The sequence below is a fragment of the Ceratotherium simum genome, chromosome 2 (genome assembly GCF_057802395.1).
Source record: "Ceratotherium simum simum isolate JZ-2026a chromosome 2, ASM5780239v1, whole genome shotgun sequence".
In the NCBI taxonomy this organism is placed as follows: domain Eukaryota; kingdom Metazoa; phylum Chordata; class Mammalia; order Perissodactyla; family Rhinocerotidae; genus Ceratotherium; species Ceratotherium simum.
Window position 1 is genome coordinate 30,573,477 of NC_141901.1, and position 23,057 is coordinate 30,596,533.

General features: G+C 42.8%; 1 protein-coding gene across 2 annotated transcripts in view; it reads left to right on the forward strand.

Moving 5' to 3' along the window:
- Positions 1–17,077: 17,077 nt before the first annotated feature.
- Positions 17,078–23,057, forward strand: part of ALDH9A1 (aldehyde dehydrogenase 9 family member A1) — a 29,821-nt gene continuing 23,841 nt past the window's right edge. The window contains exons 1-2 of one of the 2 annotated variants that reach the window (XM_004424848.3): positions 17,078–17,301; positions 19,091–19,236. In XM_004424848.3, coding sequence (XP_004424905.2) covers positions 17,121–17,301; positions 19,091–19,236 — 327 coding nt within the window. In that variant the 5' untranslated portion in view covers positions 17,078–17,120. Of the gene's footprint in view, positions 17,302–17,452; positions 17,590–19,090; positions 19,237–23,057 lie in introns of those variants that run through there. The other variant, XM_087440066.1, reaches the window with a different exon arrangement.

A 23,057-nucleotide genomic window follows, 5' to 3' on the forward strand; every position in this document is an offset into this window, starting at 1 on the left:
CCAAGTATCCAGCCTCAAGTATTGGGGCACGAGAAAAGGCAACTTGGTGGTAAAGATTTAAAAAATGCAATAGATATTGGAATCTGTGGACTTCATTCTTGAATTCCTTCTTTGTAGTATGGGTTTGCTTATTCTAGCTTTCTAACTTTATTCTCCAGCCCACTCGACCCACTGCTTACGTGCGTGTGCCACCTAGTGATGATAATCAGCCCTGCCCATTCCTTAGGGGAATGAAGCGCTTTGTTCTTAGAGCCACTTGTACAGGGGAAGGGAGGCAGGGAGAGTGGACCACACACTGAGAAGATTCTAGAATGGGTACTCTAATAGGGCCAACGGGAGGTTCCCTGTGGTTGAGCATGAAGACACAGACCTCATAAACGCACAGCAGGTATTATTACATTTTTCTATTCCTAGACTCTCCTTCTGCCACTCCTCAAGCCTCTCAATATCCTTTCATGAAAAACAACAATCAAAAAGATTTGTTTCCCTCTTAACATGGCAACTAACCTTAAAAATAGAAGAGCAAGAGAGCAGGTGGACACAGGAGGGTCTCTCTAGCATACCTTTCGACCCTCTTGTGCCCCTTATCCTGCTGGTCACCTCACCATTGTCCTTCCTGTTATTGTACATCTCCATCCAGCCCAGCCATCCCTCCTCCCTGCTGCACCTTTCCTCTGGGGTTTAGTTCTCTCCACTGAGTCCTCTGCAGCCCCTGGTCTTTGCTGAGATTTTGCTACATCCTCAATTTTATCACAGAATATTCCTGCCACTTTAACTAAACACGTGACTTTCACATGAGGGAAATATAGATACAGTTACACAAGTATATCTGATAATACATGGTAATTCACAACCCTCTTGAGTAGAGGCTGCCTTTTCCTGACTCTCTGAGGGAAGTCTATCTGAGAGCAAAGAGGCAGGGTTGACACGTTCTTAGCCACCCATTGCCTCATCCTCTGTTTTTCAAAAAGGCTCTCTTCTTTTATATCATCAGTCTAGAAAATTTTATCTCCTTTCTTAAGAATAACAATTTTTTTTTTAAAAGAAAGTAATATACACCGACCTGGTGGTGTGGTGGTTAAGCATGCGCTCTCTGCTGCGGCAGCCTGCGGTTTGGATCCTGGGTGTGCACCGACGCACGGCTTGTCAAGCCATGCTGTGGTGGCATCCCACATAAAAGTGGAGGAAGATGGGCACAGATGGTAGCCCAGGGCCAGTCTTCCTCAGCAAAAAGAGGAGGATTGGCATCAGATGTTAGCTCAGGACTAATCATCCTCACACACACACACACAAAAGTAATATATACACATGGTAAAAGTATAAATATTTATAAGGGTATAAAAAAAGCAAAAATCTGGGGCTGGCTAGGTGGTGCAAGTGGTTAAGTGCGTGCGCTCTGCTGTGGCGGCTCAGGGTTCGCAGGTTCGGAACCCGGGCGCGCACCGACGCACCGCTTGTCAAGCCATGCTGTGGTGGTGTCCCATATAAAGTAGAGGAAGATGGGCACGGATGTTAGCTCAGGGCCAATCTTCCTCAAGAAAAAAGGGGAGGATTGGCATCAGATGTTAGCTCAGGGCTAGTCCGCCTCACAAAAAAAAAAAAGCAAAAATCTATGCTTCTCTCCCTCATGCTGTCCTCCTACTCCTTCCTTTACTGCCTATTCCAAAATAGCCACCGTTAATATGCGAGTGTCTGTGATGGTTTATTTTATGTGGCAGCTTGGCTAGGCTATGGTGCTCAGTTGTTTGGTCAAACACCATTCTAGATGTTTATGTGCAGGTATTTTTTAGATGTGATAAACATTTACAATCAGGAGACTTTGAGTAAAGCAGATGACCCTCCATGATGTGGCTGGAGCCTCATGCAAGCAGTCGAAGGCCTGAAGAGCAAAGACAGGTTTCCCGAATAAGAAGGAATTTTCCTCAAGACAGCAAAATGGAAACCCTGCCTGAGTTTCCAGCTTGCTGCCCTGCAGAATTTGGATTCAAGACTGCAACATCAACTCTTACCTGAATTTCCCCCTGCCAGCCGGCCCCAAGGACTTCAGACTTGCCAGCCCCAACAATTGTGTAAACCAATTCCTTGAACTCTCTCTCTCGTTCTCACTCTCTCTGTCTATATAAATATATCCCATTGATTCTGTTTCTCTGGAGAACACTATTAGAATATCTGTGGTGGAGATGGAGAGCTGTCTTTCAAAATCCATACTAGCTCTCCTAGTTAACTAACTATAAGTCGCGATGCAGTGTGGCCATACAACTAAGTTCTTTCTACTGGTACAGGAAGAGAAGTGATATGAGCCACTTCCATGCTCGACCCATTACATCTTTTTGCGCCTTTTCTTTTCTGGATGATTGGAAGGGTGACACCAAGAGCATCCCTGGAACCATGTGTTGAAGATGACATCCCAAGCCCGTCAGTAACTACGTGGAGCAGAGCACTCTCCTCCCTGCCCCTGGTCCCACAGATCTTGAGCATCCTAACCTAGATGCCCCTGGACTGTTAGGTAAGTAGTAAATAAATTTCTATTGTGTTCAAGCTATTACATTTTGGATTTGTTTAATAAACTAGTTTAACGTACTCTGACTAATACAGAACTCGGTACCTTGAAGTAGAGTGCTATTTAACACAAACACCTACAATATAGGTATTGGCTTAGTAGATGCATAGAAAGAGGTTAGGAACTGATATCCCTGGCTGAAAAGTGGAGTCTCCTCTTATGCCATGGCAGAACATTTGGTAGAACTGTTGCTGTGGTAATTTGAAAGGCAGGCACAATTCCTATTGTGCTAGGGATGGTGGTTGGAACAAGCCAGCATATATGAGTTGGCTGCTGCTTGCTGTTTTTAGCTAGGTATTACAAGAAAGAGACGAGCTCAGACCAGAATCTGCTGGTTTGCAAGCATAAGAAGGGAATAAAGAGACCAGAAACTTGGGACCTTCTAGATACTGAAAAGCCAACTGCTTCAATAGCATCAATAGCAAGAGACAAGACTTGTAGCTCAGAAGCCTCGCATTAAGACATCTCAGGCAGACAAAGATCTCATCTCAGTCTTGCCCAATTGTTTCAGATGGTTTCAAGGCAGCTGCCACTAAATTGAGAAAGAGAAGCTTCGGGGCAAGGAAGCAAAGTAATGAAACAGGCTTAAGGACTCTGTCCAGAAGAGAACTCTGGGTGTGGCCCCTGGCATGTGGAACTGGATAGAAGCAAATAGATTAAATGCCTTGTAAGTTTTTGAAGTGAGAGTATTCCTGAAGAAACCATAGGAAGCCTGGTCTAAAAAAAGTCTTTGTTAAAATAAAACAAATCTTGGGCTCCCAGACTTGCAGTCATCAGGCTGTAAAAGCTGAATCGTCCTTGAAGAAGGCATACTCCTTAGTACCTACTTTAGAATTTCTATTTATCACAGGTTTTTAGTATTTCAGTTAGGATGTGTTTTAGTGTAGTTTTCTTAAAGTATCATCTGCTTGAAGTTCATTGAACTTCTTGGATTGGTAAATTTATAGTTTTCATGAAATTTGGAAAAATGTTGACCATTATGTCTTTTCCACCTCTCAATCCCACCACTTTTGAGGCTCCAGTTACACATATGTTAGGTCGCTAGATATTGCCCCACAGCCCACTAATGCTCTGTTCATTGTCTTTTTCAGGCTTTTTTCTCTGTGTGTTTCATTTTAAGAGTTTCTACTGCTATGTCTTCAATCCGCTAATCTTTTCTTCTATAGTATCTAATCTGTTAATCCCATACAGTGTATTTTTAAATTTCAGATATGTTTTTAATCTCTGGAAGTTTGATATGGGTCTTTTATATATCTTCTATTTTCCTCCTCATTATGTTCATGCTTTCCTCTACCTTCTTAAGCCTACAGAGTACCTTTATAATAACTATTTTAACATCCCTGTCTATTAATTCTATTATCTATGTGGTTTCTGGTCTTTCTTTTGACTGATTTTCCTCCTGGTTCTTTGCATGCATGATAATTTTTGATTGGCGTTGTGAATTTACTTTGTTAGGTGCTGAACTTTGTTGTATTCTTTTAAATATTTGGGAGGTTTTCTTCTGGGGCACAGGAATTGATTTGATCCTTCTGAGGCTTGCTGTTAAGCTTTGTTATGACAGACACAGAGCAGCCACTAGCCTGGGGCTGATTTGGCCCCACTATTGAGGCAATACCCGTCTGAGGACCCTACATAGTGCCCTGTATTACAAGGTCTTTCCACTCTGGCTGGTGGGAACACAAACAATTCCCAGTCGTATGTGAGCTCAACGGATTTTTCTGCTTATTCTTTTCTGATGGGTTTTCCCTCAGTGCTGACGAGTTTCCTCACTACTGAGTACTATAGATCAGTACTCAGCCTTCAAATCACAGGACTCCCTGCAGATCTCCAAAGCTCTCTCTGTATAGCTCCTTCCCTTCTAGCCCCCTTGACCTTCTTGAACTCTGAATTACGTCTCCTCAGTTCAGAAAGGTGGCTGGGCTCTCTTCGGGTTTCCTCTTCCTGTGCTGTGGCCTGGAAACTCTTTTTAGGTAGACAGCTGAGAAACTTGAAGGGCTCACTTTGGTTCTCTTCTCTCAGAGGTCACCGTCCTGTGTTACTTGTTGTCCAATATCTGTAAATTGTTGTTTCCTATATTTTGCCCAGTTTCCTAGTTTTTTAAGGCAGGAAGGTATATCTTGTCCTAGTTATTCCATCATCATTGGAAGCAGAAGTCTCAACACCCACTTCAGATGAGGTTATGGAGGAGAGTGCATAAGAAAGTACCACAGTCTGGGACTTAACATTGGCTGGGTTCTCTCAAATATTTTTTCCTCACCTTTATTGAGGTATAGTTGACAAATAAAAATTGTACACATTTAAGGTGTATGACTTGATATTTTGATATACATGTACATTGTGAAATAATTGTGAATATATGCATCACCTCACAGTTACCATTTTCTTTTCGTGTGTGTGCGTGCGCATGTGGTGAGAACTCCTAAAATCCACCCCTTCAGCAGTCTCTCAGATCCTGACACTCTCCTTTAACAACCTACAAGTCAGTTCCTCGGCTTCAGGGAGGACATCATCACCTGCCCTATTCTTGTCTTCTTTATCCTGTTTCTGCCATCATTCCAGGCATCTATAAAATCCTCATAGCTGTCCAACCCAATAATAACAGCTGCCACTTATTGAGCCCACTGTGCCAGATACTTTACATATGTTGTCTTCTCATATTGCTCCTACAAGATAAGTATTATTTTCTCCCTTTTTTTAAAAAAAAAAATAAGGAAACAGAGGCTGAGTGGGTGAAGCAACTTGTTCAAATTCATTTGTTATTAAGGGACAGAACAAAATTTGAGGATAACTATTGCTCATTTTACTACATCATACATCCTGTCAATTAGCTTTACAATTCCTAGATATCCTCTCCTGCAGCAACCTTTGCCTCCGGTTCACTCCAGCAATTCGTTCCCATGAATCGATCTAATCACCACTTAAAACTTTGAAATGTTGCACAGAGAACTCTCATTTGAACACACCCTATTATCCTTTCCGCTCTTCCTCATCTTAGAAACCTCAAACCTTAATCTTTCCCCGTGGTTTTCTTTTTCTAGTTTCCTTTTCTTACCAACCCAGTAAAGTTATCACTCAATAACACTCTCACAAGGGCCTTCCTTCCCTGGTTCCTCTTTACCTGCCCCATCAATCCTTAACCCTAGATGAATCCAAACACTTGCTTTCTCCGCTCCTGGGCCACTGAGTCAGGATGGAGAAAGATCTATTCAATACGCAACTCAGAATTGAGTTCTGCTCAATACCTTTTTACTAATTCTTAGTTAGCAATGTTTCTGATTTCCTGTAACTATCTCCCATCTGAAGCTTAAAACCCTTTTATTTTCTCCTCATTTTTAGCAGGTGATTTTGTTTCCTACTTCACAGAGAAAAACAGCTCCCTTTCAGCTACACTCCTTCACTTCCAAACATATATATCTACACCCATATTTTTACCTTTTCTCTTTTTTTGAGAAAAGAAGACCAGTATTACTTCTCTTCACATCTTTACTTATTCTCTTGGTGCCACTTCTTTTTTTGCTTCCTTTGGGACTTTCCATCAATTATTCCTTCTTTCTCTTGGATTTGCAAGCTCTCCCTCTTCCTGAAATTATATTGAACCTTTCTTCCTTTCACTATACTTCTTGAAAGTATAGTTGTACATCCACTGTGTCCACTCCACCTCTGGTTCATTCTATAACTTATAGTCTAGCTTCTTCTCACTGTTCAACTGAGATTGCTGTATTTAAAGATTCCCTTACTTGATAAACTTGAACAGTCTAGTCTCCCAAAACAGTCTAGTCTTTTGACTCTAAAACAGTATTTCCCAGTGTGGTTAATGGGTGTCACCTGAAAAAAACAGTGCTGCATTCAAATAAATTGGAAAATCATGGGTTATAACATTGCACAGATTTCTCTACTGCAGCATTTATTTGAGCTCTAAATGTGCCCACGATCATTGTGATTTCCAAGAGGAGGATATAGTAATCCTTTTTTATATGGAGCATCTTGAAAAATCAATGTTCTGAGAGACATAATTTGGGAAATAGTGCTTAGTTGTTTTGAGTGTGGTCCAAGGACGCTTGTATTAGAATCACCTGGGATGCCTGTTATTGATATGAAAGATGGTAGCTATGTCTCAGTATGTCAGAAGCTCTTCTATCAGAAGCTAAATGAGAATGGCCTTTGAAGGAGCATGGAGAAGTTAACATGTGAGGATGTCAGAGCATAGGACAGAGGGTGTCTGGGTCCTTAACACTTTAGGGCCACCATATTATCCCTGGACTGCTTAGCATGGGCTGTTATATGAGAGAGACATAAATGTCTTTCTTATATAAGCCACTGCTATTTTTGCTTTGGTGATGCAACCAAACCTGAAATCTAATTAATTCAGAGAGAAACATAGAATTTATTTTCTGCCTAATCATGGTGAGATTAATTGTTCTCTGTTGTTTATCAAAAGGGATAGATGTTTCAGTTATGTTTTTCTGCTATTCAAGGTATAAAAGATAAGGACTCTCTTTTCAAAGTAAGTGTTTTACTACAAAGCCTTTGTTACCTGTCTGAAATGTAAACCTTATTATCTGTATGGAGATCAAGGTTTGGGAGATGCATGTTAGATAATCAAAGAAAGTTATAACATGCCAGATAGAAGATGTTGATAATTTATAAATAGTACCTATTGTTAGTAACTTCAGGTAAAACTGGAAAATGAATCCTATTTTACAAAATTATTGTCCATTAGAATTAATCTTTTATACAACACTATAAAACTTGCACTGAAATTTCTGGTGTTTGAAATTTTAATCTGGTTTCTTGTCTTTCTTCTGCAGAGGTTGAGTGAAAGTGCTTTGGAAAATTTCTAACATAAATCACAATATATAACCTTTTTTATTCTACCCTATCCAACACTAAATCCCCCACATCCAATCCATTATCATCTTACCATTTCTACTTTTAAAATATATCCTGGATTCATTCACTTCTCTGCTACTCCAGTCTGTCCAGGATACCATCACCTCTTTGCAGATGGCTGCAAAACCCCTCCTAATCAGGTCCCTACTCTGCTCCCTTCCTGCCTTGCCCCCTCCAATGTATTATCCACACAGCAGGCAGAGTAAGCTTTTAAAGATTTATGTTGGATCATGTCACTACCCTGCTAAATTTTTTGATGACTGTCTCATTGCTTTGAAGATAAAATCCAGACTCCTCTCCATGGCTGGCATGTTTATCCTCCAGCTTTGCCTTGAGCTACTCTCATCCATCCTGGCTATGCTTCACTCACCCTGGATTCTTAGTAGTTTCTAGACCATGCTCAGCTCTTCTTCATCTGAGAACTTTCATGCATTCAGTCCTCTCTGTCATGAATGCTCTGCCCTCAACACTTTCCTTGCCTAATTTCTTCTTTTGCTTCCAATTTCAGCTTAATCATCACCTCCTCTGCCAGACTGCTCTGTTCATTTACTTCCATAAATATCAGGTGGCATTTTCCAAATTTGTAATTGCATATTTACTTATTTGTTTACCTGTTTATTATCTATCTTACCCTACTCAAATCTCAGTTTCCTGAGCACAGGGACTTCGTTTGTTTCATTCATCACTATTAACTTCACGCTTGGCATACAATAAAATTCTGTTAAATGAACAGATGAATAGAACTTTTGAAATGGATTTCTAAAGGACATTGACTAACATAAAGGTTGAAATAAACTATTATTAAATGTATTTACCTTGTAAAAAAGCCACAGATATGATTTTTTTGAAGGCAGAGAACCATAAAGACCTCAATTAATTCAATAGTATATTAGTTATCTTTTGCTGCAAAAAAAATTACCCCAACACTTAACAGCTGACAACAACAAACATTTATTATTTCACACAGCTTTGTTCAGTCAGAAATCCAGGAGCAGCTTATCTGGGTGGTTCTGGCTCAGTGTCTATCAGGAGGTTGCAGTCCAGCTGTTGGCTGGAGCTGGCATCATCTGAAGGCTGGGGCTGGAGGGTCTGCTTCCAAACTCACTAGTGTGGCTGTTGGCAAGAGGCCTCAGTTCCTCGCCACGTGGGCCTCTCCAGAGCAACCTCACAACATGTCAGCTGGCATCCTCCAGAAAGTGATCAGAGAGAGAAAGTGGCCAGGAGGAATGTCGTTTATAACTTAATCCCTGAAGTGACATACCACTACTTCTGCCATATTCTATTGGTCACAGAGACCAACCCTGGTACAGGTTGAGAGGAGACTTCACAAAAGTGTAAATACCAGGAGGCAGGGATTATCTGAGGCCATCTTGGAGATGGCTACACAAACAGCTACTGACTAAGTTCTTACTATATAAGATAATACTATCTTATATATTCAGGACTACTATAAGTACTTACTGAATAAGTAAGACTTATTCCGATTTATTTGTTGTATACTCCCAACATCTAATTCAATATCTAGTGCATAGCAGGTCCTCCAAAAATGCTTGTTAGAAAGGCAGATGAGGGGCCCGCCCTGTGTTGTAGCAGTTAAGTGCACACGCTCCGCTGCTGACAGCCCGGGTTTGGATCCCGGGCACGCACCAACGCACTGCTTGTCAGGCCACGCTGTGGCGGCGTCTCATATAACGTGGAGGAAGATGGGCACAGATGTTAGCCCAGGGTCAGTCTTCCTCAGCAAAAAGAGGAGGATTGGCATGGATGTTAGCTCAGGGCTGATCTTCCTCACCAAAAAAAAAAAAAAAAAAAAGAAAGGCAGATGAAAAATGGCCTGCATATCGGACTTTTTCATAGCAACATTGTAAACTAGAAGATAATAGAGTATTACCTTAAAAATTCTAAGTGAAAGTTATTTTCAACTTAGAATTCTAGACTTACCTATACTACCCAGATCATCAATCATGTATGAGGTGAGAATGAATATTTTTCAGTCAGGCAATCTCAAAAAATCTACCTTCCCTGTATCCTTTCTCAAGAAGTTACTACTCAAAGATGTCTTTGTTAAAATAAGGAAGTACACCAAGAAAGAGGAAGACATGGAAGACAGGAAACAGGATACCACAGGGCAGAGGCACAGGGAATGGATGCTTAGGATGACAGCAAAGGGAGTCCTAGGGCAACAGCAGGGCAGCAGGTTGAGAGGACAAGCAGTCCAGAGTAGGTAATGAGGTCAGAAGGCTTCAACACGGATATCTTCAAGGGAAACCAAAACAAACACACTGTCTAATAGGTTTGACCATGTAGAAATTGCATGGAGCATTGTTTTACAGAACTGCTAGAGGGTGTGGAAGGATTTAGTCAAGTGTTTACAGAAAAGTAAACAAATGAAAATTAGAAGCAATTATAAACTCCAGGAAAAACAAAAAAATTGTACAATAAAGCAAATGTAATTAAAATATGCTACTTGGCTCAATGGTGACTAATATTTACACATTCTCATAATAAAAAATAAACTGCCCACATATCTTGAGTGAGGTGATGGTTATAAGGGTGTACACCTTTGTTAAAACTATTGAACTGTCCCCTTAAAATGAGGGCATTTTATTGTAAACTATACCTCAATACCTCTAACTTAAAAAAAAAAAGCTGCCTGTAAATTGGTTTCAAAAGATTTACAACATTTCCTTAGACCTAGCAATTCCACTTCTAGGATTCTGTCATGAGAAAACAATTAAGCCACGTGAGCAAATTCAGCTCTATCTCTTACTATCTAACCTCTGGCAAATTACTTAATCTTGCCAAACCTCAGTTTCCTTATTTGTAAAATGGGGTTAATAGTTCCTACCTCATTTGGAGGAATAAATGAGATAATATAAAGTAAAACATAGTAAAGTATAACAGTAATATGCAATAGGTGGCTAGCTATTAACATTATTTCTCGGTAGTAAAATAATTGTTTTAATTTTCTTTTTAAAAAAATCTCTACTTTTAATTTTTTTAATAATGAGCATGTGTTCCTTGTTTTTTGTTTTTCTTTTTTTTGGTGAGGAAGATTGACCCTGAGCTAACATCTGTTGCCAATCTTCCTCTTGTTGCTTGAGGAAGATTGCCCCTGAGCTAACATCTGTACCAATCTTCCTGTATTTTGTGTGTGGGATGCTGCCACAGCATGGCTTGATGAGCAGGGTGTAGGTCCATGTCCGGGATCCGAACCTGCGAACTCTGGGCTGCCGGAGTGGAGCACGCGAACTCAACCACGATGCTACTGGGCTGGTCCTCCCTTGTTTAATTTTTTTGTGTGTGTGTGAGGAAGATCGGCCCTGACCTAACATCTGCCAATCCTCCTCTTTTTGCTGAGGAAGACTGGCCCTGGGCTAACATCCATGCTCATCTTCCTCCACTTTATATGGGATGCTGCCACAGCATGGCTTGACAAGCAGTACGTCGGTGTGCGCCTGGGATCCGAACCGGCGAACCCCGGGCCACTGCAGCGGAGCAGGTGCACTTAACTGCTTGCGCCACCAGGCCGGCCCCCCTTGTTTAATTTTTTAAACTACTTATTTTGAAATACTATAAACTCTCAAGAAATTGGAAAAATAGTACAGAGATGTCCTTGTTTAAGCTTTTTTTTTTTTTCCTGCTGAGGAAGATTAGCCCTGAGCTAACATCTGCGCCAATCTTCCTCTACTTTATATGTGGGTCGCCGCCACAGCATAGCTAACAAGTGGTGTAGGTCCGTGCCCAGGATCTGAACCCATGAACCCAGGCTGCCCAAGTGGAATGCGACAAACTTAACCACTATGCCATGGTGCCGTCCCCATAGCTTTTAAATTTTGTTTTTAAGTGACTACATATTATATACATGCAGATAATCAAAGTTCTATTATGTTCTAGCAAAAAACACTTAACACAACAACTGATACATCTTATACATCTAAAAGAATTGACCCAATTCCTATATAACTCTGGTCTCTTAGATACAAATAGGTTCTAAATTTTTCTCTAAGGTCAGTATGATGCCAGCCCTGATATTAGTTCCTCTATGTTAAACCCAGCACATATGGGGTTAAAACCAAAAGCACTCATCTCCCTTCCCTGCTTCTCTAAGTTACATTCACATGTAAATATTGTTTTTTTTTAACCTTTGTATCCCTGAGTTTCACAAGCAAATAGAAGTTACAAATTGTTAAAGCCCAGGTGGCCTCATGCTGGGGCTCACACTGAAGTTTGGCCAGTTATGGTTCCTTAGAAGTTTTGTTACAGGGAAACTGATATCCAGAGAATATCAAGAAGATGAGGCTACCCAGATCCCAACTCCTTGGCTTCCTGGTGCCAAAATCCACCATTCATCATGGAGACAGACAAGTCTGCTGCAGTTTGCCCTATCTCACCATCCTCCGCCCTGCAAACAGCAAACAGCCTCATAAGGCCAAACGCAGGCTGATAAAAAGGCAGGCTGATAAAAAGGCTCCGACCTACAAAGCCACAGCTCCCCCTCCCCTATCTAAAACCTTATACAACACATTCTTTCTCATGGATTTCCATTTAAAAACCCTAGCTATTAGCAGTTCAGGAAGACTGTGGGTTTTGTGGCACAAGCCCACCACAGCCTCATTTTCCCCGCAAAATTAAAAATTACTCTTTCTTTTCCTGAATCCCTTGTCATTGTGTTCAATGACTCGGCTACAGTGACAAGGTTGCTGTTTTCTGGCAATAAGTAGTCTTCCATTTCCTGGGATTATTAGCTCCAAGGACAAATTCCAAAGTCAATGACTGTGATTTGCATTTGAATAAAACAGTAAGGCACTGCAAACTATGAACGTATTATTATGGTTATAATGATAACAATTGTATAGTGCTTTCCAATTTTTAGACCACTTTCACTTACTCTGTTTCATACTATTTGAGATTTATAAATGAAACCTATTTTTGAAAATATGACTATTGCACCCTGAAAAATATGTTGAAAATGAAAAAGACTGGATTCTCCAAGTAGACATACCTAATTAGCTTCAGGGGACATCCTCATCAGGGTGATGATGTCCAAATCCAGATCTATAACACCGACTCAATTACTCTTCATTTGTTCATTCAACAAATATTCCTTAAAGACCTAATCCTAATGTCAGGGTGCCTGGATCAGGAAACCTGTTAGACCTTGAGTGAGAAAATTATATTCTATATATGAAGAATGACTTAAAATGGAATGCAATCTGTAAATTATTATAAAAGAAAGTCCCTGTAAATATGGGTGGGAACATGGGGCCGGCCCAGTGGCGCAAGCGGTTAAGTGTGCGTGCTCCGCTGCGGCGGCCCGGGGTTCACTGTTTTGGATCCCGGGTGCACACCGACGCACTGCTTGGCAAGCCACGCTGTGGCGGCGTCCCATATAAAGTGGAGGAAGATGGGCACAGATGTTAGCCCAGGGCCAGTCTTCCTCAGCAAAAAAAGAGGAGGATTGGCAGATGTTAGCTCAGGGCTGATCTCCTCACACACACACACAAAAAATATATGGGCAAGAACAGGATTCTGAATAATTTTTCCTCTTTCTGTCTTTTTGTGTGGATGGTTTTCTGTTTCCTCATTGAAGGAATTATAAGAGTAATAGACATATTGTTGTATCCAGGAAATAAAAATGTGTGTGTGTATGTTTAGTGTAGTTCTAGAAGATGGACTAAGAGCTGACTATTCCCTAAAGACATTTTCTTTTCCTTCTGGAAGATGTATCCAAGAATCGAGTACTACTAATGATGAATCTAAACCAAAGCAACAGTCTGGCCGCTGGAAGTCTGGGGGTGAGGGGGGAGTGAAGGGCCCTGGATGGGTTCCCAAGGGCTCCCTCCTTTGAGAGGCCTGGAGATGGAGGAAGAGGATCCAGTTGCTTTTCTTTTTTTTGTGAGGAAGATCAGCCCTGAGCTAACATCCATGCTAATCCTCCTCTTTTTTTGCTGAGGAAGACCAGCCCTGAGCTAACATCTATTGCCAATCCTCCTCCTTTTTTTCCCCAAAGCCCCAGTAGATAGTTGTATGTCGTAGTTGCACATCCTGCTAGTTGCTGTACGTAGGACCCTGCCTCAGCATGGCCGGACAAGCGGTGCGTCAGTGCGCACCCGGGATCTGAACCCAGGCTGCCAGCAACAGAGTGCGTGCACTGAACCGCTAAGCCACGGGGCTGGCCCCTCCAGTTGCTTTTCTTCTTCTTCTTTTTTTTTTTTTTGTGAGGAAGATCAGCTCTGAGCTAACATCTGTGCCAATCCTCCTCTTTTTTGCTGAGGAAGACTGGCCCTGGGCTAACATCCATGCCCATCTTCCTCCACTTTATATGGGATGCCACCACAGCATGGCCTGACAAGCAGTGCATCAGTGTACGCCTGGGATCCGAACCCGGGCTTCCAGCAGTGGAGCGGGCACACTTAACCGCTATGCCAGAGGGCCGGCCCCTGCTTTTCTTCTTCACCTCCATTCTTTGGGGAAGGAAATGGAAGGGCTTTTAGTGGCACCCAAGCTTGGCTTTAAGCAAATTGTGAGGTAGGCAGTTTTTCTTTAGCTTCTCCTCCCCCTGTAGCAATGATCCACTCCTTCCTTTTGATGCCTTTCTCCCCCCTCTGCCCTCCAACATGCACCCCTCTCAGGTGCGCTTCTCTTTCACACTCTTTCCACTCCTCGTGGCCCATTTTGTCTCTGAATTTTCACCCTGAACTTAGACACCTGGCCCACACCCTCTGCATCTTCTCAGCAACTTTGGGAGGATTGCTAACAAGCTCCTCCCAGGAAACTTAAAATCCTTTAAATCTTCTCTCCAGGGCCAGCTTTATGAGTTTCAAACCCCCCTTTTCTTTGATAAATGACCACCCAAATAAGAGTGAATTTTTATGGCAACCTTCATGGGGACAACATCTAGGCCTGGTTGTAGTAAGAAGAAATTTGCTTTAGACTTGCACAGAGCTGGACTCCAATCCCAGGTCCTCTGTGGGGGAGCACGTAACCTTTCGGGGCTAGTTTCCTCAACTGCACACAGAATGATGAAACCTATCTTGCAGAATTGCCACTGAGATATTTATGAAAGGGCCACATGGTTACTCCTACCTCAGACTGTGTCAGTCTCCTTTTCTCTCACAGGGTTATTATGAGCATTAAGTGAGAAAAGAAGTGTGAAAGGGCTTTGCAACCTATAAAGCTCTCTCTACATGTTGGTGAAACTGGTAAACAGTTAGCCAGTGATGATTAGGTAGTTAATAACTAAATTTTTTTTTGCAGTTACTAATTATAGCTTTTAGTTGTTTACCCATCCATCATTAACTGTGCTGCTTAGGCAATATACTCTCTGACTCCCACTAGGTTCCTACAGATAACATCTCCCTGGCACCCAGGTCACTATTGTAATGGATGTTTGAGCTGTTTTTCAGGAATTAGGACCCCTTGTCCAGTTCAGGCTGGTTCAGACCACCAACCCATCAACTGGGCCTGTGCAAATGCTGGACAAGTGACCTTTTTGACATCAAGAGGCTAAAAACTCCACCCTCAGATCACACTAACGCCACTATTTTGTGAACATGCGTCCTATGAAGAGGCATGAAGGTTGACTACACTTGTGCAGATCATCAATTACCTCACCTCTCCTCGCCTCTAATCATCTATCTCCGTTTCAGACTACCTTGCCCCCCTACCCTATAAATATCCCTGAGTCCCCATTTTTGAGGAGGCGGATTTGAGACTTGTTCTTCCGTTTCCTCACTCGGCTGCCTTATGATTAAATCCTCTCTCTGCTGCAATCTCGTTCATCAGCTTTCTGGGCCACAGGCAAAAATGAACCTGGCTGGGTACCATTGTGTTTTGCTAATAGTAATATACTAATAACACTAATAATAAAAGTACAGATAAGTAAGAGGAACAGCTAGATATTTTGGAGGAGGTTTGTCATTTTTATAATCTGTTAATTATATCAACACACATCATGACCACATTTTTAAACAAACATCAGGAGTCATGATTTGACAAAATGCATTTGTTGGGGCAGATCATTATAAATAGGAACTGCCCCCCAAAATCTGCGATGTATGGTCTCTGTACACATAAATGACCATTCTTGCTCCAATGATCCTGGAGATCTACAGGGCTGGTCACCAACTCCTAATATGTTTCAATTCTGTTTCCAATCGCTGATAATAACAAACGTAAGTAGCCGAGTTTGGCCCCAGGTGTTCTGAGTTTGAGAACTGCTGTTTCCATTTGAGGATTAAGACCCACAAATCTCAGTAGCATTGAGAGGGCTAACAAATTGGTATAGGATGCTGGAAAAGCTGACCAGAGTAGTTTATTTCTATTCTAAACTTGAAAATCACATCCCTCGTACTGTGCTGGCAGGTAAAGGAAGGAACATTGAGAAAGAGAAATAAGCCTGCAGGAAATAACAGAATGTCCAAATTGCCAATTAATTTCTGTTCATAAAAGTCTCTGCTACAGATGCATGAGAGTTCAGTTAGAAAAATGAACAAGACTGCTTTTGTGCAAGCTCCTTTAGCTGACCAGGACCTTGGGATGCCTCCAAGTGGCGGTACAGAAGGCCTTTCTTCCTCACACCTTTTCACGAAGACTTTGCTCTTTATACCCTGTACCGTAGGCTTCTGTTGGTGCCACTATTTGTCACTAATAGCATTTACATAGCTCTTTTAGAATTAAAAAGCAGTTTCACATCACAATATCGTTATGTCTCCTTGACAGTCTTTCCCTTGATCTTTACAGTAACCTTTTAAAAGTATTATTATACATATGAAGAAATGGTAGCTTAAGAGAGAAGTAACCCCCAAAGTAATATTCCTGGCACTCTAATCCTCTGCTTTCTTTAGGAGGTAGGATCAAGAGTAGGATCCTAAGATGATTACATGCAATGATGTACCCGAAAACTCTTGTAAAGTACTATGCAACTAGATCTGGAAGAAGAAAGTGTCAACCCCTTCCTCCCCGCCCCGGGGGAGGGGGGGGGGAGGGGAGAGAGAGAATGCAGGGGATCGAACCAGAGAGCGCGCGCGTGTGTGTGTGTGTGTGTGTGTGTGTGTGTGTGTGTGTGTGACCCGGGGTGTCGCCCCATCCTTCTGGCTAAGCGAGGGCCTGGCCAGAACCGCGGAGGAGCCGAGTGACCGCCCCCAAAGTCTGCCAGACCCCGCCTCGGAAGGCCTCGCCCTGGCCTGGAGGCCCCTTAACTCTGGCCCCACAGCTCCGCGCTCCGCAGCTCGCCGTTGGCACTGCCGGCCCGCCGGCCCTGCCCCTCCCCCTCCCCTCCTCCCCTCCCCTCCCCCTCCCTCCCTCTCCCCTCCGCTCCCCCTCCCCTCCCTCCCACCTCGCCGGCCCTGCCCCTCCCCTCCCCTCCCTCCCCTCCCTCCCCCTCCCTCCCCCTCCCCTCCCCCTCCCTCCCTCTCCCCTCCGCTCCCCTCCCTCCCTCCCTCCCACCTCGCCGGCCCCGCCCCTCCCCTCCTCCTCCCCTCCCCTCCCCTCCCCTCCTCCCTCCCACCTCGCCGGCCCCGCCCCTCCCCTCCCCTCCCCTCCTCCCACCTCGCCGGCCCCGCCCCTCCCCTCCGCCGGCCCCGCCCCTCCCCCTCCCCCTCCCCTCCCCTCCGCCGGCCCCTCCCCTCCCCGCGGCCCCTGCATCTCGGCTCGCGTTTGGCTCTTCATGTTTCTCCGCGCTGGTGGGGCTGTGCTCTCCCCGCTTCTCCACGCTCTTCGGTCTGCTCCTGTCGCCGCCATGAGAACTGGCACGTTCGTCGTGTCGCAGCCGCTCAATTACCGCGGCGGGGGCCGCGTGGATCCGGTGGACTCCTCCGGCACCGAGAAGGCGTTCGAGCCGGCAACCGGTAACGGGACGGAGACCAGGCGGCGGGGCCGGGGCGGCGGGGCGGGGGACGCGGCGGGGCGCCGGGGTAGGGGCGGGGGCGGGCGCGGCTGGATGCTCCCCCGCCGCAGTGGTGCGCGTATTCTCCGCCCTGAACCTTCGTGTGGTGCGTTCAGCAGACGTTTCTTGAACGCAGGTAAGTGGCCGTGTAGAGTGTCAAGTTGTCTGCGTAGGCAGCTGACGATTCTGTGCAAGCACCGATGCGTGTGGACAGGGACCAGAAGGAAGTCGTAGAAAACTGGAAAAGCTAGTGAGTTGCGTGGTGGCGTTATGGGTAATTTTACAACGGCCTTAACAGCGAGTCCGCAAAGCTCTGGTGCATGAAGTTGTGCCTTTGTTAATTATTACTTTTTAAAGCTAGGACTGCAGTAATGTCTTCAACCGTGTGCGTGGAAGAGGATTTCCAGAAGGACGCGGGTGAAAATAAACATTGTGCTGAGAACGGAGGAGCGCACACAGAAGATTCTAATGAGCAGGAATGAGGCTTTGTTGCCGTCCCCTAGTGTTAAAATATTTCTGTACATGAATCAGAATTGGGAAAGGGAAAAGAAACCCTACTTTTATCCAGTGCTTAGTGTGTGCCAAGCACCCTAGGCCCTGGATCTGCTCTGGGAACTCTGAAGATCACAAAGCTAAGGAGAAAGTGGTTTTTGTTTTGATTTGGTTTTGTGTTTGTTTTGCAGAGTTTTATGGAATATTTGTGGGGAGAAAAATGTAAATGTTTTGTGCAAACCAGAACTGGAGAATTTAGGATTGACCCATCATACTAAACCAGAGAGCAGTCACTTGTCAGAGCAGGCAGGGCCTCAGAGATCTCCCCGCTCTCCTTGAGGAGGAGACAGTCTCTTTGTCTCCCAGCCGCATACTGATACAAGAGAAAGAAAAAATGCTGTTTATTTTAATTACCTACAATGTGTGTGATCCTTAGCCACTGCCTTTACCAACTGGCTCTTCAAGTTTGTAACAGAAGTTGCAGGTTTGTGAAATCTCTCTGGAAAATGCAGAGCCCCAGGAGTTGTTGTGGGAGGGGGAAAGGGACTGCTGACTTTACATACTTAAGGAGTTTTTGTTGGTAGAGTCAGTCACAACTCTCAGGTCTAGAAGACCTGATCATTTCATATTTTGCCACAGAATAGGGATAGGGAATAAGGTTGGAGTAAGAAAAGGAGAGACTGGATTTTTTTTTATATTTGAGAAAAAATTTTTCTTGCTTTTAGGATATGTTTTCCTGATATTGCTGTTTATTAGCCAATATTCATCGAGTACTAGTAGTCTGATATAGCCTATATAGAACATTGACCAGGGATTAAAAGTCAGAGTTCATAACCCAGGAGACTGAGTACTTTCAACTTTGATTTTGCAAGACTCCTGACGTTCTCAAACATTGTTAAGGAAAGTTGGAAAATAATTGATAGGAAGTTAATGTTAGTAAACCCAGCTGTAAATAAAATAGATGAGGTCACGGATTCTTAACTCGAAGTTCATGGTGTGCTTAGGGCAAGGAACATGATCTCTCTGTAATTCTGTGATATGGTTAACTACATTTTTCTGGAGAGAAGTGTGCAACTTTTATTAGATTCTTAAAGGGGTCAATGACCCCAAAATAGAGTTAAGAACTGCTGGTATAGGGGTGGTTACTAAATCAAACCATACTTAGAAACAAGAAGGGGATTACTAAAAGGAAATTTGGATACGAAATACTTTAGTGTGTGGCAACAGTTTGAGAAAACTGACTTTCCCCATCCTTACAGGCCGAGTGATAGCTACTTTCACCTGTTCTGGAGAAAAGGAAGTAAATTTGGCTGTTCAAGAGGCAAAGGCTGCCTTTAAAATATGGAGTCAAAAATCTGGCATGGAGCGTTGTCGAGTCCTCTTGGAGGCTGCCAGGATAATAAGGGTATGTTTTAATTTATTCTCTTCCAGCAGAGTCCTCTTGCATTGCTCTGAGGGTTCTTGGTGATTACTTGCAGTTACACTTTATGCACTATTAGGTTATACCTAATGAAATCAAAAAACGTTTCCATGTGCTCACCTTGGTATATAAAACATTTCATTCAGTAATTCCCGTCTGGATCTTGGCTCTTGGTGACCTCACCTTGGCGGTTTTTCTTTTCCATCTTTGTCTGACTTATAATGTATCCTTTGTAGCTTGTCTCCTTTTCTTTTTAACTATTCGTCCTTGTTTCTTTTTATTTTTTCTCTGATGACTCTTGTCTTTCTTTTTCAGGTTTATTTTGTACCTTAGTTGCCTGGGAAGATTTCATAGATTCTTAGATGTATCCCTCTTAAAAAACAAAGTTAAACTTTTTGCAGTTTTAAAAAGCGAAAGTAGGGCCGGCCCCGTGGCTTAGCGGTTAAGTGCGCGTGCTCTGCTGCTGGTGGCCCGGGTTCGGACCCCGGGCGTGCACCAACGCACTGCTTCTCTGGCCATGCTGAGGCGTCGTCCCACATACAGCAACTAGAAGGATGTGCAGCTATGACATACAACTATCTACTGGGGCTTTGGGGGAAAAAATAAATAAAATTATAAAAAAAAAAAAAGCAAAAAGTGTTAGATGCTTATTACAAAAAATTAGAAAATTTGGAAGGATATACACCAAAAGATGAATCATGAATATCTCTGATGGTGGGACTGTGGTGATTTTTTTTCTCATAAGTGTTAAATCAGAAACTGTGAAGAGTGAGAGTTACCCTACTTGCAAAGGTGTATCTGTATTCTGACAGGAGACATGAGGCTTTCTAGATTAGAGAAAGAGATGGTTTATTACTCACAGCACGATGCAGCAGCCAGAGCAATACCTTGGCACTAGTTTTCTGAGCCCCAGTCCTAACGGGGTGATGCAGTAAGAGCCAAGTGTTACCCTGTTGCACACTGTGGGTTGCACAGCAGGAGAGGAGCCCTAAAATTACGAGACTCAGGCTATATAGGAGGTGCTGTCACATCTGCCCATCCTTTCCTCTGGAGAGAGAGATTACTCATGAAGCAAATCTCTTCCAGGGTTAGGGGGGAAGGTGTCACTAGGTATATTACCCTGGAATGTAAGCAAATGTCTCCAGGATGGGAAGAAGAGAGCTTTATATGTCCACATCTCTCCCGAGTCTCTATCGATGGGGAGACACTAGCTCTGCCTTCTAAGGCCTTTGCTTTTCAATCAGCTTGCCAGTGTCCTTTGCTTCGAAAGCCTGGATCACGCAGAAATGTCAAAGTATACATGGAGAATTTTCTCCCAACGAAGCGTTTTCCTCTATTGTTAAAAATTTATTTTTAATTTGATAGACCAAAAGTGATAACAAAGCTGATAATTTATTTTGATTTTGTCTTTTACTTTTTCCTAGTGCATAAGCATTTAGAGTTGTTGTCTCTTCTTAAGAATTGGCCCCTTTATGATTATAAAATGACTTTTTGTGTGTGTGTGTGTGAGGAAGATCAGCCCTGAGCTAACATCTGCCAATCCTCCTCTTTTTGCTGAGGAAGACTGGCCCTGGGCTAACATCCATGCCCATCTTCCTCCACTTTATATGGGACGCCGCCACAGCATGGCTTGACAAGTGGTGCATCGGTGCATGCCTGGGATCCGAACCGGCGAACACCGGGCTGCTGTGGCAGAGCGCTCGCGCTTAACCGCTTGCGTCACCGGGCCAGCCCTGAAATGACTTTTTTATCCTGAATAATATCTAATAATTTTTTTTGCTCTGAAATGGATTCTGTCTGATATTTTCTTTTCCTTTTAATTCGCCCCTCCCCATTTCCTTTAAGATCTATATATTATTTTATTAGTCAAAGGTGTATTACTACCTTTCTGTAAAGCTGCTGTCTGATACTCATGCCCTGGCTCTGCCTTCACCCAAAATTATTCCATAATGAGCAAATCCCATCCTCTGACCACAACCTACAGTCATAGCCCTCAGGTATTTCTTTTAGTGATTTTTCTAGTTAATCAAGATCTACAGTTCTTTACCTCTTCCTTTTTATTTTTTTATTTTTATTTTTTTTACTATACACAGGCAATTATTTTTTTTAAAGAATTTTAAAATAAGGTAAAAATATTTTAGATTTCCCCACATTTTTACCATTTCTACTGCTCCTCATTTCTCTGAGTAGACCCAGATTTCCATCTAGTATCATTTTTTTTGCTGCTTGAAGAAATTTCTTCAGCATGTTCTTTCAGCTTTCGTATGTCAGAAAAGTCTTTTGCTTTCATTTTTCAAAGGATTCTAGGTATAGAATTCTAGGTTGACAGTTTTTCTTTCGGTACTTTAAAGATGTTATGCTGCTGTCTTCTGGCTTGTGTTGTTTCAGAAGAGAAGTCTCCTGTCATTCTTATTTTCGTTCCTCTGTATGTAATGTGTTTTTCCCCTCTGGCTGCTTTTAAGACTTTTCTTATCACTGGTTTTAAGCAATTTCATTATTATGTCTTTTGATGCAGTTTTTCTCACATTTGTTTTGTTTGTGGTTTATTGATCTTCTTGAATCTGTAAATTTATAGCTTCATTAAATTTGGAAAAAATTTTGCCATTATTTCTTCAGATATTTTTTCTGCCCCCTCTTCTATCTCTTCTCCCTCAGGACCTCCAATTACACAGATAATGAACTGCTTGAAGCTATCCTACAGCTCACTGATGCTCTGTTCTTTTTTTTTTTTTTTTTAAAGATTTTATTTATTTATTTATTTTCCCCCCAAAGCCCCAGTAGATAGTTGTTTGTCATAGCTGCACATTCTTCTAGGTGATGTATGTGGGACGCGGCCTCAACACGGCCGGAGAAGCGGTGCGTCGGTGCGCACCCGGGATCCGAACCCCGGGCCGCCAGCAGCGGAGCGCGCACACTTAACCGCTAAGCCACGGGGTCGGCCCAGCTCTGTTCATTTTTTTTTTTTTTTTTTTTGGTGAGGAAGATTGCCCTGAGCTAACATCTCTTGCCAGTCTTCCTCTTTTTGCTTGAGGAAGATTGGCCCTGAGCTAACATCTTGCCGATCTTCCTTTGTTTTGTGTGTGGGATGCCACCACAGCATGGCTTGATGAGCGGTGTGTAGGTCCACGTGGATCCAAACCCGAGAACCCTGGGCCGCCAAAGTGGAGTGTGCAAACTTAACCACTGTACCATTAGGCCAGCCCCATCTGTTCATTTTTTTTTTTTTCAAGTTTTTTTCCCTCTGTTTTGTTTTGTATAATTTCCATTGTTATGCCCCAAGTTCACCAGTCTTTTCTTCAAAGTGTCCAATCTGCTGTTAATCCCATCCAGTGTATTTTTCATCTCTAGAAGTTCACCTTGGGTCTTTCTGTGTTTTTTTTATATCTTCCATGTCTCTGCTTAACATGCTCAGGTTTTCCTCTGCCTCCTTGAACACATGGAATGTAGTTATAATAACGTTTAATCTTCTTGTATACTAATTCTGTCATCTGTCATTTCTGGATCTGTTTCTATTGATTTGTTTTTCCTCCTGGTTAATTGTTATATAACTTTCCTACTTTTTGCATGCCTGATAATTTTTGATCACTAGATATCGTGAATTTTATGTTATTGGTTGCTGAATATTCTTGTACTTTAAAAAATATTCTTTTTGGTTTTTGGTGAGGAAGATTGGCCCTGAGCTAACATCTGTTGCCAGTCTTCCTCTTTTTGCTTGAGGAAGATTTTCGCTGAGCTGACATCTGTGCCAATCTTCCTCTGTTTTTTTTTTGTGTGTGTGTGTGAGGAAGATTAGCCCTGAGCTAACA